Source organism: Colletotrichum aenigma, assembly GCF_013390185.1.
Source record: "Colletotrichum aenigma strain Cg56 chromosome Unknown KSG_Cg56_contig01, whole genome shotgun sequence".
Taxonomy (NCBI): domain Eukaryota; kingdom Fungi; phylum Ascomycota; class Sordariomycetes; order Glomerellales; family Glomerellaceae; genus Colletotrichum; species Colletotrichum aenigma.
The window spans coordinates 5,585,633-5,604,091 of record NW_023500907.1 but is presented as its reverse complement, the minus strand read 5'-3'; the positions used below and the strand labels follow the sequence as shown (position 1 = coordinate 5,604,091).

The 18,459-nt window shown below is 55.1% G+C and overlaps 7 protein-coding genes across 7 annotated transcripts; 5 read left to right on the top strand and 2 right to left on the bottom strand.

Moving 5' to 3' along the window:
* Nucleotides 1-5,551: 5,551 nt before the first annotated feature.
* Nucleotides 5,552-6,518, top strand: CGCA056_v001476 (Smr domain-containing protein; the record flags this gene model as incomplete). The annotated part of the gene is made up of 3 exons (XM_037316736.1): nt 5,552-5,588; nt 5,744-5,850; nt 5,919-6,518. 3 exons carry the CDS (start codon nt 5,552-5,554, stop codon nt 6,516-6,518), a joined length of 744 nt encoding a protein of 247 aa, XP_037185380.1.
* Nucleotides 6,519-7,820: 1,302 nt separating this feature from the next.
* CGCA056_v001475 (Cell division cycle protein 123) lies at nt 7,821-9,128 on the bottom strand (the record flags this gene model as incomplete). Its single annotated transcript, XM_037316735.1, has 1 exon — nt 7,821-9,128. The coding sequence occupies one exon, from the start codon at nt 9,126-9,128 to the stop codon at nt 7,821-7,823; it is 1,308 nt and encodes a 435-aa protein (XP_037185377.1).
* Nucleotides 9,129-9,647: 519 nt separating this feature from the next.
* On the top strand, nt 9,648-10,228 carry CWC21 (Pre-mRNA-splicing factor CWC21; the record flags this gene model as incomplete). The annotated part of the gene is made up of 2 exons (XM_037316734.1): nt 9,648-9,880; nt 9,946-10,228. 2 exons carry the CDS (start codon nt 9,648-9,650, stop codon nt 10,226-10,228), a joined length of 516 nt encoding a protein of 171 aa, XP_037185378.1.
* A 265-nt stretch (nt 10,229-10,493) lies between these two features.
* Nucleotides 10,494-11,183, bottom strand: N7BML (NADH-ubiquinone oxidoreductase assembly factor N7BML; the record flags this gene model as incomplete). The annotated part of the gene is made up of 2 exons (XM_037316733.1): nt 10,494-11,008; nt 11,096-11,183. 2 exons carry the CDS (start codon nt 11,181-11,183, stop codon nt 10,494-10,496), a joined length of 603 nt encoding a protein of 200 aa, XP_037185383.1.
* A 793-nt stretch (nt 11,184-11,976) lies between these two features.
* SCP1 (Transgelin) lies at nt 11,977-14,005 on the top strand (the record flags this gene model as incomplete). The annotated part of the gene is made up of 3 exons (XM_037316732.1): nt 11,977-12,143; nt 12,200-13,934; nt 14,000-14,005. The coding sequence occupies 3 exons, from the start codon at nt 11,977-11,979 to the stop codon at nt 14,003-14,005; spliced, it is 1,908 nt and encodes a 635-aa protein (XP_037185384.1).
* A 797-nt stretch (nt 14,006-14,802) lies between these two features.
* On the top strand, nt 14,803-15,477 carry CGCA056_v001471 (uncharacterized protein; the record flags this gene model as incomplete). The annotated part of the gene is made up of 1 exon (XM_037316731.1): nt 14,803-15,477. One exon carries the CDS (start codon nt 14,803-14,805, stop codon nt 15,475-15,477), a length of 675 nt encoding a protein of 224 aa, XP_037185381.1.
* A 644-nt stretch (nt 15,478-16,121) lies between these two features.
* CGCA056_v001470 (uncharacterized protein) lies at nt 16,122-16,907 on the top strand (the record flags this gene model as incomplete). Its single annotated transcript, XM_037316730.1, has 1 exon — nt 16,122-16,907. The coding sequence occupies one exon, from the start codon at nt 16,122-16,124 to the stop codon at nt 16,905-16,907; it is 786 nt and encodes a 261-aa protein (XP_037185382.1).
* Between the last annotated feature and the right edge of the window lie 1,552 nt (nt 16,908-18,459).

Genomic DNA, 18,459 nt, shown 5'->3' with positions numbered 1-18,459 from the left:
TGACTAATGTAAGAAAAACTCCTCGCGCTACGGGCGACCACAGACCATTGGGACCAGGCTCGGAGATGGGATTTTCTTTGGCGGGCGAGGCAAACAGGGCGGGCCCTGTGCATCTCTTGCCTTAGCCGGGTGGTAATCCGTCACTATTGCCTCTGCTCTGTCGCTCTCTATTAATCTTCCTGGCGGGATATGCTCATTCCCTTGCCTTCCGAACGCGCGAGAAGCACGAGCCGCTGCCAATACGAACCAGTCAATATGTGTTAATCCACCTCTTCATTGCTTCTGGACCACCTCGGAACGCAATTCCAAGAGACATGCTGTCGCCTCTTTGCCTCGGATGGTTGTACTTGCGCGAGACATCGCATCATGGGCAACCTGCTCCAAGACCAACACCTGACCCCTTGCCTCAATTGAAGAAAGGTGCCTTGCCTTGGGTGCTTCCCACCAAGAGTCACCAAGAGTCAAGCAAGCAGTCAATCGGTCGCGGCAGCTGGAATGGGACACCACCGCACGCAACCCTCCAGCCCTTTCACCAGCCATCTAACTGAAGGCATGGAGGATCACCCTCCTTCCTTCTTCTGTGACTACCTGCAGCACCTCTGCTCCTGCCAGTGCCAGACCAGACGAAGCAGAGATCCACCTGCAGGGAACGCCAGGGAGATCGATGGCAGATGGAACATTGGAAAACTGCAATTGGAACATAACCTCCTTCCATCAGGGCTTCCATTGCGATTCTTGAAACACCGTCATCCGCGGCCTCCTTGCTGCTGCTCTTGACGGCAATGATTCCAGCATCGCGACGGTGCCTGGTATGCCCTGCTCGAGGCGTATCACCGGACTTGCACAAAGCACAACCAACCATACAACAATTCAGCAGGCTGCAGCGCATCAAGACGTCGCCAATCTCATCAATACCGTGTGCCTACTTAGGAAAACGCATCGCAAGGTGGTCTAGCCGCCGTCAAGCAAACAATAGAAGCAAACAACTTATTCAACCCAACCCCAAAGCTCTCGGCCACAGCTTGATTCGCCAATACTCTGCACGTCTCCAAGCTAGGAAATCGAGCACAGCCAGGTCCCGCTTGCCTACCTCACTGTACGGTACTCAAAGCAACCACTGGGCACTGGCGGACGGAGACACAAAGGAACAGCATCCTAACCAAGCTCTTGCAAGTTGCATCTCCAATAGGGGTCGATCGGGATCATGTATGTCTGAGCTTGGCACCTGTCGCCTTGCATTTCCTTTCTTCTTTCAAGGCGCGAACCAACTGCAGACAAGCCGGCCAGCCAGCCGCCGTCCGGCCCATCGCCCATCCCTTTTTTTAGGGCCAAAATACCACAGACGCGGCGAACCCATCACCATTCCTGATCAAGCCGCATGTCTCTGCTACTGTCGACTACTGCGCGGTACCTTCAAGATCCGTACTCTTCTGCCCTTGCGGCGAGGCCAGTTCAGGGCCAGAAACCCCCCCATCGTCATTCCCATCACCATCTCCGACTCCACCGCCATATGGTCAAATGTCAGTGAGCCCACGCTTCTACCTGGTCCTCTCCGCCTAAACATCTCCCTGCATCCGCTTACGATGCTGGGCTGCCCAGTTCCCAACGGACGGCCGCCGTGCTTCGTACACGGTGCAGCTGACCAGCCTCCCGCCTTGACGCGCCATCGTCTCCGGGTACAAGGTACGACGACATCACTTGCCTTCTCGCAGTTTAATAAACACCAGCCCAGATCCCGAGATGAGATTGACGATGGCACACGGCACATGGAATCATGGATATTCTGCCGATTTCCATCTCCTGCCTGCTGATCTTCCCTTTTCCGTACAATTACTGCGTCTAGGCGTCGGACTCCCCCATCACTGAGGTTGAGCTTGTTACGACACTCTGTGACTCCTTCCGAGTTCAAAGCCTCAGCCTCCCACTCAATAGTCTTGGGTTTTCATCGTCTTAGATTCTTCCGTGTTAGCCATCTCGCGGCGCATGATCTGCATTCCCAAGAAGCAAACGCAGATTGCATCGATGACTACTTGCGTCTAGCCACAAGCGCGTCCAATCGGGAGCAGTGGCGCTTCACTGGCTCAGCTTTGGCTCCAACCAAATCTCTGGGGTTGTGCTGGCTGGCCTGGCTAAAACATGAAGCTGTCTCTGTTCAGAGAGGTCGTGCCGCAGGCTGGCGAGCGGTTTCCACGCTGCAGCTTTGCTTTTTTCTTTAGGGAAACAATCTGGAAGCTGAACGTTTTCTGCCAAGCTTTGGTATGCGGCCAACCGTCACATTCCACAATCCCGTTCTCTCGACGGGAGCCTGCCCAACCTCCGAGCCACGCCAAAATGTTTGCTTTTATGAAGTTCGTCGTCTGTTTGCTTCTATCCTCAACCGCCAGCGGCTACTGCATCCTGCCGCCGAGGTGATCCATCATCCCTCTGGGCCTTGCGCTTCGAGTCTTGCTGCTGCAGGTCTTAATTCGGGTCACAGCTGAATCGCACTGTCCAAGTTCCCTCCAGACTCGTGTGAACAACCACCTAGATGCCTCCAGCACATCAAGTTCGTTGCTGTCATGCAGGTGCCTAAATCAGGATTCAGCCTTTGACAACAAGATAACAGTGGCATTTGAGTTGCTCGCGACTTGGACATGGTGTCGATTCCATCGTCCTAGAATAAGTATGGCTTACAAGAGCTTGAGCTCGCTCAAACATGCAACCGCCCTTTGTATCACTTTGATATGAACCAGAGGGAAGGCTATCGCACCAAAAAAGCCACAGACCTGAGCCCCTCGGCAACAGACCCAGTCGATGCTTTCAAAGAGAGACATCGTTCATCCTGACTCGAAGAGGGATAGTTGATTGGTCGCCAGAACGCCTCTTTAGCCTGGATCGTGGGAATGGCAGCAGCTGGGCAATCATCGCAGCCAGCCAATAATTACGCCACAAGACTAGCTAACCACCGCCTTAGCCGCATGCTAGGGCGTCTTTGTACAGTCGACTACCAAATTGGTTCAAGATGGAAAATGCACAAGATGGGCGCTCCGATCCTCTGGGGCACACTGGTCTCAAGTGTCCGAATGCACAACCAGTCATCTTGCAACAAACATGCATACAAACTTCCAGAAACGGCCGACAATCTGCGGCTTCTCCGGGCAGTGGTTCCTGGCTACCTCTGGTGATTTCAGTTGTCACGGTCGCGGACCATTTGAGAAGACACGGTGCACATATCGCCACCGCGACACATGTCTTGTACGTCAAAGAGGCGCGTTGACATCTTGAAGAAAGATTTCTTAATACGCCTCCAGTCAATCAGAATCTCAAGATGGGATTTTGGGGCGGTCAGACCCCACCATTTTAGCTGCCTTGAAACACTAAGCCATACAGAGCGTCAGCCGGTTAACCATGCAAGGGCAAGAATCACTAGCACGATCCCCTGTCTGCAACTGCAGTTCACACAGCCCAGAAGCCGTTGCGAATCTCATCTACACCACAGACACAGTCTGATGTTCTGCCAAAGAAAGGGGCACAGCACCCCCTTTGGAGTGCTGATCGGACAATGATCTCGGGGTGCCGCGTTCGGTTCCTAGTCTGCGTTTTCCCAACCTGTTTGGTGTCGTCGATCAACACCAAATTTTGGACGAAATCCTGGGGGGAACAATGGGGCGCCATCGAGAATGCGCCCCTAAGATCCTACACCGATGGGACTGTTGCAACTTGCTCCTTCTCGTCGTCCACGGCAAAAAGACGGGTGGGTTCGAAATGTAATGCGATGGGTTGCCCTTGTTTCAATCCATCACTTGTCGCAATCCGGATCCCCTGCCTGTCGCCATCCGCTGTCTCAGAGCTGCGAATCACACCGGGATGCCAGGTCTAGTCTTTCAAGGCCTTGTATTCGTACTTATTAGAGTACAAGGCGACGCAAAGCATCTCTTTCAACTAAGGTTGGCATCTGTTAAACCAAGGCTACAATTAAGAGCGCCTCCTAAAACAGTGCTCTTAACAACGTCAAAAGAAGAAGTTTGGCTAGTAACGGACACATTTCAGATCTGAAATAAGGTAATTTCGCGCTGTCACTAGATCTTTGCGGGTAGGCGGACGGAGACTACTACCAGCAGCTATTCCCGCGTCGGTACAGGGAGGCCACATGGTATAGCGAGCTCCTTTTCGCGATGCGACGCGGTCCCAGGCCGAGAATTGGCAGTGGCCAGGGCCTCATTAGCAAAGAATGCCTGAAGAGGCAAAACTGTGGGGTTGCAAAATCGTTCCACGCGGGATCACGAGAAGGCTCCTTTAATTGAAGAGGGCCCGGAATTGTGGAGGCTTCTTTCGTTTCCCGAGGCCGAACCCCATCTGATGTCGTCGTCTTCTTTGCCTGCCCCCCAGCTTGCACTCTGCGAGCGGACGAATGGCAGAGGCGGTATTCAGATGCGGACCTGGCAGATGGAGAATTCTGCGCGCTCTCTCTTGCATATTGCGCAGGCACAAGCGAGAACTAAGATACCTTTTACAGAACAGCGCAGGATTTAGGATCCGGCTCTAGCAGATGCTGCGCTGCAGGTACGTTGCACCGTATCTTAACTAGGTTTGAGAACTCTTACGATCATCTGCTGTTATTCCCAAGATCTCACATTCATTGCGTCTCTCAAATCGTCATTCCATCTGGAAATCCAAATTGATCGGCCAGTTCGGATGATGGGTGCCTTGGTCCTGCAGTTGGAAGCACTGGAGGTCGGAGAAGTCCAAAGAGGAGATGTTCTAGAAGACCCATAGAAGCATTCTACCCCTGAGCCTGTCTCTTGTGTAACGACGGTTTGGCACATCACACACACGATTTGTCTTTAGTAATGGGAAAATCCATGATACGCCACCCATTTGCCCTCACTTTTGCGGGTATTCATGCTCGCCGTGGATGTTCGAGTTTGGTTTCGGACGGCTAGAACACCATGGACCCGAGGAGCTGTGAAACGACGTGCCGCCCTCAGCCACGACCGCCATCCAGACCAGTCGCTGGGTCTGGCTTGTTTCAGGGCAATCTGTTCTGCGCAGGTTTGCCATGTACAAGCATTTATGGCTGGAGAAACGCACTGAACCAAGCGGCCGCTGATGTATCTTACAAACACTAGCTTGCAGCCTCAACCAGCCACTGAGAGCCTTTGAGTCTTTGAGCCGTGGCAACGCACGGCTGCTTCCCCTGAAGATCGCACTGTCAGCATGGTGGGAATTCTGCCCCGGATCCACGCCGGAAAGGCTCTGTCCGCAAGGACAACGGGGACGGAGACAAGGACATGTCCTTCCGCGGCAATAGGTGAACAGTTATCGATGTTGCGGGTCCGGGGCGGGAGCCGGCCCGGCCAGCATGAGGACCAACGCCGGATGTTGTCTCCATAATTGTGCGGCCGAGGCCCGCGAAAAACAAGCTTGTTTAGCGCCGTCTTGACCGCCTCTGCGTCCGCGTCTCGACCAGACTTGGCATTGCCCTCTACCGACTGCATCATCTTTCTGTCGTTTGACGTCAGGTTTTGCTTCATTTGGGCACACTCAATCCAATTGAGCAATCCACACCAATATGTCTTCCATTCCCATGAACCGCTTGGGCGGTCGCGGTAAGCATCCCCGCCCGTTTCGCGTTTCTCCTACCCCTGAAGCTATGGCTTGAACCGCGACCGCCACAGGGAACGCGGGAAACAATCACCCGCCGATGCTTCCTGCGTATCGTACGAGTAGTTCCCCCGTGCTGACAAGACCGATCGTTCAACAGCGTTTCACCACGCCGACAACGACGATGACGATGTGGAGCGCGAGTACGACCGCCTCCGCGACCTCGCCCGTGAGGAAGCCAACAAGCGTAACCAGTGTTTTGAGCGCGTCCGTTAACCCCCACGCCCCTCGACGATCACCCCAACGTCTTGTCTGACTCTTTCTGCAACACACAGTCTCAGCAGGCCTACCAGTCTGGCGATGGCGCCGCCGCCAAAGAGCTCTCGAACGAGGGCAAGCGCCACGCCCAGAAGATGGAGGACTACAACCGCCAGGCGTCCGAGTACATCTTCCGCGAGAACAACGCCGCCGGCCGCGTGACGGGCAGCTGCATCGACTTGCACGGCCAGTTCGTCGAGGAGGCGGAGCGCATGCTTGAACAGCGCATCCGCGCCGACCGCGACCGGGGGCAGGAGCACCTGCACGCCATCGTCGGCAAGGGCAACCATTCGACGGGACATGTGCAGAAGCTCAAGCCGCGCATCGAGGCGCTGTGCCGGGAGCTCGGGCTGAAGTACTCGACGGAGGAGAATGCGGGTAGAATCTACATCAACCTCCAGGGCAATGACGCGACGATGCCGCCGCCTCCGCAGGTTGGTGGTGGTCAGCAGCACCACGGTGGTGGCCAACAGCAACACGGAGGCAAACCCCACGGAGGCAAGCCCCACGGCGGCCAGCAACAGCATCACGGCGGCCAACAGCAACAGGACCAGGACGACGACATCGTCGTCAAGATCCTCAAGAAGCTGGAGAAGGCTTGCTGTGTGGTCATGTAGAGTGCTTACTCTGTCTCGGGTTGTTCCGCGTATTCTTGTCTGCTTTGGCCTTGGCGATTGCTGCTGCCGCTACTTGGATGACGGACCCATGTGTTGGATGTGTAAATGGTAATGTTTTGTATCTGATGATATGATACCCTAACGACAACGTCACTGGACCACGTCGAAAGGCGCCTCGGATATGGGCCAGCAAGTGTGCCCCTTTGCGCCTTTGTATATGTCCTTCATCTTGCGTATATATAAAAATGATTGTTTCTTTCGTGCCTTCTTTCTGCCCGTGTTCCATGTGCTTGGTGGAAAGTTGGCCTGGTGGTTGGTGCTCCTCCTAGGAAGGCGGAAAGGCGGGCTCTCACCTTTAAGAGGGCCACTTCTGCGACGAGTTGTCGGGGCATCTTGCCTCAAGGTGTGCGCACACTCCGACCTTCATGGTCAAGAGGTTCATCTTGAACATAAAAAAAAGGAACTCCACGAGTTCGAGTTGGCCATCCATATTGGCTGTAAAAAAACCATCGGTTTTTCGTAGGACTCTCACGAGTCTGAGCTTTTTTTGTCTCTTTTTCCCTTTCCCGTTCCTATGTTTCTATTCCTCTATATGAGAATAGAAATAAAACCTCTTTGTTTTCCTTAGCTCCGTTCCCCCCCCCCCGTTTATGGGGTGTGAGATGGCTAACGGCGAGCTTTAGTTCATATCGCGCAGATCCAAACACGTTCATGTGTACGTACGTATTGAGCAGTGACAATTCATCTTCTAGCAGGTCCTCGGCGCGAACTTTCGCACGCTTAGAGGGGGTTACGCGTAATAAAATACAGCCTTTGCCTCATTCCGAATGTGATCGAGAGTTGAGCATGACGTTGTATATTGGAAGGTGTTCATACGTATCGTTCTTCTGAAATGCTGATGGACAAGATCGCACGCATGCTTCATCTCACGTACAAATCGATCAGAACATACGTTACTTGACAATTTGTTTTTCTTTTTTTTTTTGGCAGAGGAAGAAAGGTGCTGGCTACACAAGCCGTGACATCATCTCAAGGTAGAAGAAGACGGGCGATAGAAATAAAAAGAAACAGAAAAACACCAGGCAAAAAAAATCGGGTCCGATGTATTCAACCCTATGAAAAACCAACGGTTTTTACAGATGGTATAAGTGGCCAAAGGGTAACTCCCTACGCCATTGTGGTCGATAGGGGCACGTATACCCTACACGTGCTGATATATCAATTGGGAATGAAGTCTTGGAGCACGAGTCTTATTCAACGGATCTCAGATACGTCGCTGTTCTATGCTCTCATTGCGCCGACTTATGGAGCATTCTCCCATACATCCCCACCGCCCTCTGCATCGGTCATCTCCTTCCACCTTTGCGCAAACTCCCTCAAACCGCCCTCGCCCGCCACACTGGCGTCAACAACCTCCTTGGGCAGCTTATGCGCCGAGTACTGTGGCGTACTGAAGTTGAAGGCCGCGGGGTTATCCTTCTCCACGATCCTCAGCTCAGGAACGACCTCGTCCGCGTCCTCGTCGTCTGTCGTCTCTTCCTCCGCCGCGCTACCCTCGCTCCAGTCGCCCCTGTTCCCGGACATTGGAATCCTCACCTCGAACGCTTCCTCATTCACCACCGACCCCAATATCGGCCTCGTTACCTTGAACTCGAGCAGCTCACCCCAAGTGAAAAGCAGGCTGTCCGTCCGCGGCGCCCAGGGGTTGATGTCGATCAGCCGCACCTTGCCCAGCTCGCCGTACGAATCGCTGTCACCCGGCACGTACACATCAAACACGAAGGAGCCGTCCGGAAACGTGAAGCGCAGCCGGTCCTCGAAGAAGTCCTCAATCTTGGACACCAGGGCGGAGCGCAGGCCGTCGAGGAAGGGGTAGTGGTTCCAGTCGCGCTGGCAGAGGCCGATGAGCGCGCGGTGCTTGACGAAGCAGCGGAACTCCAGGGCCGGGTTCGGCGCGAAGAAGGGGCGGAGAACGAGGACGGGCTGGAAGGGGCGGTTCGCGGAGGAGGCAACGGTGTCGTCGAAGGCGTGCTCGAGGTCGTGGCTCACAAAGCTCGAGCTCTTGAGCAAGAGGTAGATGTCGTTGGGCGTGGTGCACTTGAGCGTGTTCTGGTGCGGCGAGATCCAGGCCGCGTCCTTGGGGGCGGACCAGTTCAGCTTGGGAGCCACGGAGCCGCCGAGCTCCTTGATGCGGTCCTTGATCTCCTGGTGAATCTCCGGAAAGCGCTTGTTTGGCGGGCGCAAGTCTGCCTCTGGCTCCGAGTCGGAGTCGGAGTCCTCGTCGAGATGCTGATTTCTCCGAGGGGCGCCGGATGTGTTTGATGAAGGCGCCCATTCTTCCTCTTCCTCATTTGAGTCTGGCTGGGCGGCGTCATCGTCGGCGAGAATGATGCCGTCGTCACGGATGTACTGTACGAAGTCTGGGGAGAGCTTGATGATGCGGGAGCGAATTGAGACGGTGCGATATTTGGGAAACCAGGCGTCGTAGGCACAGTTGAGGATGTGTTCCTTGGTGACTGGGGGAAAAGTGAGCTCTTCGGCTTCCTGGGTTGCGTTGGTAATTGCGTCCAGGGTCGGTTGCCCCTCTGTGAGACCTTCGAGGGACGGCATTCTCAATAACTTTGTGTTTTTGCAAAGATTGGATTTCGTTTATGAAGTTTCAGGAGATTTTGGGACTGTTTTATGTGAAAACCACCAGTCAGATCTACCTCTAGTTAGAAAACAGCATTGAAGGTGCTCGGATTTTCACTTACATCGATGAGTCTTAATCGTTTAGTGAGTCTTCCTGTCGCCCAAAGCAGAAAGTACCCCACCATCCCACCGTCACATCTTTTTTCTGCCGCCGCGGCCCCGCCGCCTCTGTTATCACCATTCACCGCCTTCGGGGACGGCAGCTCCTAACTGAACTTTCGTATCGCCAAGGGTCCAGAGGTTGTAGTGACGTCTCTCCTCTCAGCCCCCAGCTCCAACAGCGCGTACTCCGTACAGAGAGACGCCCAACCTTGATTTTCTCCGACACCATCGATCGACATATACATCTAGCGAAACGTGCAGTTATTCCCACGATACCCATATTATCACAACCAGATAACCGCCGCCTTTAGTCTCGCTACACCATACACACACGCCATGTCTGACAACGTCGGCCTCTCCACGCCTCGCGGCAGCGGCACTTCTGGCTACGTCCAGCGCAACCTCGCGCACATGCGCCCGCGCGACTACGGCGCGCCGTACCCTCCGAAAGACGCCGATTCGCTCCGTCACAAGCAACGGCAGCCCGATAAGGAGATTCTCGAGCACGATCGCAAGCGCGAGGTCGAGGTTAAGGTCCTAGACCTCCGAGATACCCTCGAGGACGAAGGGTAGGCTTATCTTTCCCCTCTCTTTATCTTGCGCAGATGTAGCTAACCAATTTGGGTGACTCCAGCCTTGAGGAAGAAGAAATTGAGACCCGATGCGACGAGCTGCGCCAGAAGCTCCTTGCCGATCTCGAGAAGCAGAAGAACTCACGCGGCGGCGGTCCGGTGCGGAAGCACTTCAAAAGTCACCAAGTACACGAGATGGCGGACGCCAAAATCAAGGAGAGCGAGAGGCTTAGGAGCGCGCTGAGGATAAGCAAGGACTACGAGGAGGGAAGCCATTGGAGGAGGCAGGAGGAGAGGCTGAGGAACGCCGTCGACAGGGACACCAAGAAGGAAGAGGCTGATTAAGTGTCGGCATCTCTCACTAGGTCTGTCAAGTCCGGCGCGGCGCTTGGGTTCGGGTCGTGGGGCAATATGGGATGGCGTTTTTGGCGTTTGGAATATCAGCGGAGATGAGACGTGCAAACCGAGATCACCTTAACCTCGTTTGGCTTGGAAGCGTCTTGACCGAGAAATTTGGCTGTGGGACGGTTGCATATCGAATTATTGATACATGTGCGGAGATGGGCCCGTCTTTTAGTAATACAGATGCATCGCCGTCGCTTATGCCATTCTATTTCTTCCCCGCCGGCGGCACCCACGCCTGTGGCTGCCACGCCTCCCCGGGACCCTTGGCTTGCTCCCATGGATCGTGTCCGTATTTCTTCTTCGCTGCGCTGGTCTTCGGCGTTGATTGCGTTGGGATCGACTCGGTCGACTCGGTCGTCGTCGCGTTTACCGATTCCAGTTCCGGCGCAATTGGTTGACGTTGTGCCGTATTCAAGGCCGGCAACGGTTGGCCTGTTGCCTGCCCTGGGGCGTCCATTACCCTGGGCTTTGCCTCCCACCGCGCGTCTGCCTGCGCCGCCAGCAGCTTCATCCTCTCCTGCCTAACGGCCTCGCTCGACTGTTCTTCGAGCGAAGGCGGGTGCTCACGTGTGTGTCTTAGCCATTGGTGCCATAACGGGGACACCTTCACATCGGACAGGTACGTCGATCGGGGGTAGTGGACGATGCGGCGGAAGCGGCCGGGTCCGTCGCCTCGTTGTTCGCGGAACTCCCAGTACGTGTAGCCCTGCAGGTCACGGCCTGGAACCGAGCGTGTTAGTATGGAAGGTTTCCAAGGAAGCGGTGCCTCTTATAGAAGAACCATGGTTGAGGTGAGGGGGGACGGACCGATGAGGAAGCGCTTGCGCCATGGTAGTCTGAGCGACTTCCACTTATACCAGGCCTCCAGTATTGGCGAGATCCGTGTTGGAGACATTTGGGCGTTATTCTGTGAGGTTGGGAAGACGAAATCAGAAAGTTCGTCGCTCAGGATCCCATGGTTTCAATATCTCGAAGTTGCTGGGTGTTTGGGAAAAGTAATGAGGTCAAGCTCAAATAATTTGCACCGCCACAGGGAAGTTCGGCCGAGGCTCTATTGGCTGAACCATGATTGGGCCGCCATATCCTCAGCCACGTATTTTTTGTGTTTCTGCAACGAGCCAACAGCAGTTGCCCAATGCGCTTCAGAGTTACATTGACCCCACCAGCCACCACCGCACACGTCACTCCGCAAGGCCGCGGCGGGCACGTCGGACCCCAGGCGCTGTCACCTTTATCCAGGTTCCCGCCTGGCTGAAGAGATGCATAAACAATTAAATCTTCCCCACCAACAAGGTACAAGTGCGGTCTTCGTCGGGCCTTTCAGTGTTTCCCAATCATTCTTCCCCTGCCACCCGACATATTGATTGTTCACCTCTCCCCGCAAGTCATTTCGATCGCCCTTTCGTCGGCCCTCCTCTTCCTCTCCTCAATCCCTTTAATCCCAAAGACTGCATCGAGCTGCGTCTATAAAACACCCTGAGACAAACTCGCGCCCGCGCGCGGAGCAGAGGATTCCAGCATCTTGTACCAGCTCCGTCATCCGGAGCCCCGCCGACGTCAGCGCCTAACCGCCGCGTCACTGAAACGCACCTACGAACCCGAGTGCGAAGCGCTTAAAGCATAAAACAACGAATCGACCCTGTCTACCAACATCCCGTCCTCACGACCTGCGAATATAACGAAACAGTATGGCTTCAGTAACGTCATTAGACAAGGATTTGCGCAAGTTGCGCTTAGAGAGGTACACGCCCGCCGCCGCGAAGGAGGTCAGCTCTTGGATTGAGAGCGTTCTCGGCGAGAGACTACCCAGCGGAGACTTGCTCGAGAGCCTCAAGGATGGCGTGGCGTTGTGCAAGTAGGTCAAAATGATGCTTTTTCCAGCGGTGCACCCAACTGACATGTGACTCTCAGACTCATCAACCTTGCGGTGCCTCCGCCCGGGGTCAAATTCAAGAAGTCCGCGATGCCCTTCGTCCAGATGGAGAACATCTCACACTTCCTCCGCGCTTGCAAGCAACCGCCTCTGAACCTCCAAGAGCACGATGTATTCCTTACAGTCGACTTGTACGAACAAAAAGACCCGGCCCAAGTACTGCAATGCCTCGGAGCATTCAGCCGAGCTGCCCACACCGCGAACCCAGCCAGATTCCCGACACCGATTGGCGGCAAGACCCGAGGTGTGATGAGCCCTCAGGGTACCGGACGTGGAACGCCTTCGCCTACCCGATCTCGCGGACTGTCCAATGCCTCCGGATTCGGCTCCCCTCGACCCAATCTGACAAGCTCCAAGACCGGTGACTCGGGATCCGGTCGATGGAGCCCGACAAAGCCGACATCTCCGACTACCAGCTGGAGCAGGAAGGAGCATGAGGGCGCCACATCTCCGGCCTGGAATATTGCTCAGTACGGCTACATGGGAGGCGCTAGTCAGGGCAACCTCGGAATCTCGTTTGGAAGCCGGAGACAGATCACTAGTGCTGGTCCCATCGTACCCAGCCTGGCAGAGAGGGAGAAGAAGCGTAAGGAGAAGGAGGCCGAGGAGGAACGCCAACGCCAGCAAATGGAAGACCTCAGGCGCCAGAAGCTGGAAGACGAGGAACGACAGGCACGCGAGCAAGAGGAGAGGGACATCCAACGCCTCGTGGAAGAAAAGCAACGACGAGCGGACGAGGAGAGAAGACAATGGGAGGAGGAGGAGCGCATGTGGAAGCTCACGGAAGAAAAGCGACGCAAGGAAGAAGAGGAGGCCGAGCAACGCCTGGTCGAAGAGCGCACCCGCACTAGAAGCCGCAGTGATGCTAGACTCCGCGGGCAATTCCTGAGCCAGTACCAGGCCGAGCAGAAGGTTCAGCCGCAAAAGACTGGCGCAGATAGAATCGCCGAGCTGGAGGCTGAGCTTGAGAAGGCCAGAGAACGTGAGAGGCAGTACGAGCTTGAGCGTCAGGGGCGAACAGGCAGGACGTTGGCTGTCACCAATGATCCCAAGGCGCGGCTGAGGTCTAGGAGCCGGCCGTCCGACGGAACACCTAGCCGACAAGATTCCTGGTCTAAGAACGAGCGTGAGGTTCTTCAGACATCATGGACGCAGCATCAGGAATCCCTACAGGATGACGAGCCTCCGGCCCCACCTCCGAGATCGCCCAGACCCCTGCCTGACCCCAGAGCCGTGGCATCCCCGCCGCCGCAGAAGGTCGTGGCCCACACCACCGGCGGCCGACCTCTTCCGGACCCCGCCGCCTACAAGGCCGCGCAGCAACCTCCGCCAAGCCGAACTGACAGGTTCCTCGCTAACAACGCGGCACCCGTTCAGCCCCCTGCGAGGCAGACCTACTCCCGCGAGTTGAGCGCCACCGCTGAGCAGGACGCTGAGGACCGCAGACGCGCACAGAGCCAGACTAACACTAAGGCTGGCGGCTGGGCATCTAAGTCACTCCTTGAGCGCGAGATGGAGATGGAGCGCCAGCGTCAGCGTGAGTGGGAGGAGGCACAGCAGGAGACTGCCAAGGCCGTGCCGACCGGCAATGGCGTTGACGGCATTGGTGGTGGCATCGGTGGCCGCTGGGACGTGAGCCAGTGGGCTGGATACACCGGCGGCGATAACCAGAATAAGGGTAGCCAGGGAATTGGAGCTGGAAGAAGACAGATTGTCGGACCGAGACAGATTGCTGGACCTAGGCCCCTGCCTAACGTGCCGCGATAGTCCTACAGTAGACCTAAAGATTGACCTTGTTTGTTTAGAGCGCAATGGGCAGGCTTAGTTTGCGAAGATCCCCCGTGTCGTCTGCTCCGTCTAGATTGTAGATGACTGAGCACTTTGAAATAGGTAGATATCACTTATTAATGAGCGAAAATCAGACCGATTGCTGAGATATAACTGTTGTCTTGTGATAACCCTGTCATCCTCCTACAGTACATCTTAATCTGTTTCAAGGCACATCAAGTTGGAAACGACGATGGATTATTAGGATATTCTAGTTATTCTGTCCGTCTTTGTATATCGAGACTCCCTGCAATGGCTCTGAGGAGGGTGCTGGCTTTAACGATGCTCGTGCTAATAACACAAAAGAGAGTGAACTCTTTCACTTCAGCTCTTGATTTCATCTGACTGGACTCTCATCACAGCCTTCCAGTAAACCACTTTCTTATCAGAAACGGTAGTCTGTTTGGGTGGGGCTCAAATACTAACTCCTCCAGAAGGAAGACCGCGACGTGGCACCTTCCCTCAACTCAGCAGCTTTCAGGGGCAGGAGCACCTTCACTCATCCCAACCATTCGCTCCTTCTCTTAAAAGATTTAATCTTCTACTGCCCTCACTCACTAGCTCCTCGCTTAGCACAGGCTGCTCCCTCCGAAGATAAAAGCGCCTCTCACCCGCTGCTCACTCTTCAAACCCTTTTCACCACAACCACTCTACCTTTCACAAACACCTTATCCATTCACACAAGATTCATCAATACCTTCACTCACAAATATCAATACCTTCCCATTCAATCACTTCCACTCACAACACAACAATGCGGATCCAGATGAACCCTGTCATCGCCGCCATCATTCTGGCCTTCGACAGCACTGGTGGTGTTCACGCCGCCCCCTACAATCTGTCGGCTCAGGACGGTGCTGTTTGCAACGGCATCAATCTTCACAACCACACTCGATGCGAGCCCTTCCTCTCAGCTAACGGCACCACTGTCCCCATCATCATCAACGACGCTCTTGGCTCCAAGCCTCCCATCACCTCAGACACTGCCAAGCACACCATCTACGTCAACCAGGAGAACAGCACCACCCATTGCTTGATTGACGAGGCCCAGAAGCCCCTGGCTGGCAACCCCTGGGACCTCCCCAAGCTTGCAGACGCCAACGATTGCATGGTCATCCACGACTGGGCTGGATCCAAGCCTGGCTACTTCGCCATCCCTAAGACTGTCCTGGACGCCAGCCACAACGTCTTCCTCGCCAAGTCTGGCACTTGTGCTATTGGTCTCTACCCTAAGACCTACAACAACAGCGACATGTCTGTTGGCAGTGTCGATCTGGCCAAGGTCATCAACCTTGCCATCAAGTATGAGTTCGATGGAGCTGGACATGTCGAGGCTATCGATTACGCTCAGTGCAACGTCACCAACGACGAGCACAACAAGAAGGACTACATCCTTTGGTACCTCTCCCCACCTGAGAAGAAATGGTAACGGCCGTATGGATAGATGGCTTCACAAAGGATACGACTTTCATGGCTTGGGACTGCGCTTGGCTTTCAGGGAGGACTTCGTTTTATCACAGGACTTGGTTTTTTAGAAGGGCATGGTTTTGACATGAAGGAGGGAAATCGTTCTGGAGTTTGGGCATAGATAGACTGGCACATCACTCACACGTCTTTAGCAACACCAGAGCTGGTAGATGAACATCGCGACGAAATTACACAAGCTTCACCACGCATATTGCTTTGCTTTACCCGCTAAAATCATGATCATTTCTGCTTCTGAAGTTTACTGCCACCAGCAGTTCCTTTTTCTTTTTGCCTTTGTAAATGTGTGCCCTCCCCTCACCTTCCACCGGGGTTACACAAGAGAGGCAGGGGCGACTTCCCTTTGACGAAAATTTCCTCCTTCCCAAAGATGCGTTGCTGAACGCCCTTCTTCAGACCAGATAAGCGAGGGACAAAAATTCACCTTCACCAGAAGCCCTCTTTTCCCAATGGGAGCCTTTTCCCTGCCTCTTTTCCCACACAACAGGCCAAACTTCACAAAAGGCTTTTCCCCTTCCATCAGAGAAAACACAAGGAGCTGAAAATCCGTCCTCATCACCGCTCTCTTCCCTCATCAATACCTGAAAGATGGCAGCCATGTCCCGCCTCCTGGGTGCCGTCACTGTGATGGCCTTCACTGTCATCTCCAGCACTGCCATTCCCTTCATCGGCAAGCCCGTCGACCCCAACTGCGGTGTCATCTGCAGCAACCTCGAGCGGCCCTACGATGGAGCAGTCTGCTACGAGACCAAGCGCGAGGACGGAACCTGCCAGCCCGTCTGGGTCAACGCCGCCATGCTCTCCACCTGCGGCGACGGCTTGAAGGATGTCGACCACAAGGCCCCCGGCGCCCACTACCACAACACCGCTCCCTTCGCCGGCAACCTCCCCATCATCAACGACCGCGAGGACGCCGGCACCGAGAACTCCCTCGCCAAGCGCCTCCAGTTCGACCTCGCGCCGAAGCCTCAGCGCGTCTGCGAGTACGTCGGCCCGACCTGCATGGACCCCAGCCGCGGCAAGGGCGCCAACCCCGGCGATTGCGAGGACCTCATCCGCTTCTGGTACAACAACCACGGAAAGTGGACCATCCAGAAGAGAGACCTCGAGGGCCGCCACTACCTGGAGCTCGCCCAGAGCGGCAGCTGCCTCTACGCCGTCGGCCACCCCCACCTCTCGGTTCAGGCGAACGATACGGTCGTGGGCAACTCCGACATCTGGGCCACCCTAACCCAGGGGTTCAACGAGTGCGGCACCAATGGCAAGATGGAGATCCAGGGCATGCTCGACTGCGATGACTGGAACCTCTTCTTCTGGATCGGCAGCAAGGACAAGTTCGAGTGCTGCAAGGGCGAGCATCCCCCCAATGCGTGAGGGAAAAAACAAAGATGTACCTGGGATACCAAGCGTTGGACAGTGTCTTGGGCACTTGCACCTTGGAAGTTAGGAATGGATCAAGAAGAGAACCTGGCTTCTGCCATTTGTCAAGCATCACCGCCATACGGAGGAGTTACAGAGATGAGCCGCAAAGAGTCGCAGACTTCTGCTTAGCCATTGGCAGTTACGAAAAGGAATTTGACACCGTAGTTCATCCGACACACAACCTGTCTTGACCTGACGTGTCGTCGATGTGATACACTGAAAGCTGTCCCATCAATGCTGAGCCTCCGTCTCCCGCCCACCCACCTTCCGTGAGTCAGGAAGAGAGGATGAAGCAAGCTTATTTTGAATGATGTAAGCCGTTCCTGCTGGATGGAGAGTTTCATCCGCATGGACAAGCTCCAAAGATTACAATGGTAAGCGAGCATCAGATCGAAGGAGAAGGACCCAACAGTCCGTTTCGTGAAGGTGCTCTAGGCCTTGGCCAATGCTGCAGAAACTGTAAAATGTGGAACGATCAAACTGTGGTTGAACGAGATCGCTGTGGATTAAACCATGTTGCAGTGTCGTTCATCTCACCGCGCACTCACCTCGCTCCCGCCGAGTTCCCAGCCGTTCCCACTACGCTCGCTCAGTCTTGGACGTTAGGCGCGTGTTACAGCATTTTACCGCACCGATCCGAGTGGGCGGCGGAATACGGCAAGTCTTGCAGAGTCCATCCGCCGGCCGCTCCGAGTTCGCCAGCTTTCCCTGATCGAAGCGGACAACCGGCACTCGCCTGTCACCCGAAGTGTGTTGTCTTGGACGTCACATATCCAATCGGCAGGAAAATGGGGCGGATGGTGTTGGTGGTGGTGGGCTGCCAGCGAGACAGCAAGTCTTCCGAGGTTGCCCAACACCGAGGCGAACTAGCCTCCGAGGTGGAATAAACGCAGAAACAAAGTCGTTCAAGCTTATGAACCCACTTACCAGACACTGGGAGCGCAGCATGTCGCGGGCGCGCTGGAGAAGCCCAAGGTTTGAAACCTGAGCGTTTTCCGCAGTCCCCTGGCTCGGACCAAGCATCGGCCTCCGGGCGATCTCATGCAGACAGCCTAAAACCCCAAGAGTGCCCACGTCCATCATACTTCCCTGTTGACCGTTCACACCATCTTTGCCTTCTTCTCTGCGTTGTTCCTTGAATGGAAGGTGATGTCGAGGGCGGCTGCAGGGAAGCTTTCTTCGCGTGTTCCCAAGCAGCATAGGATAGCTCCCCCAGCAGAGGCCACAATTGCCCTACCCAAATTGGTTGACATGGACGCCTAGCCGGACCGTGCCGACTTTTCCTTTGCCTCGCCTTTGCTTCCTGGTTCCTTGGCCTGATTCCGATCCTCACGCAGCTCGGCGCAATGGGCAGTCCGGTTGGGTTAAGTTGAGCGGATAGTCCTGTTCGTTGGGAAGAGATGGCGCGCACGACTCGAGTCTGTTCAGCTTATTCTTAAGGACAACAACTACACTTTTCCGCTCCTTTGGTCCCCTGATTTTAGGTGTCGTGTGTTTTTCTCCA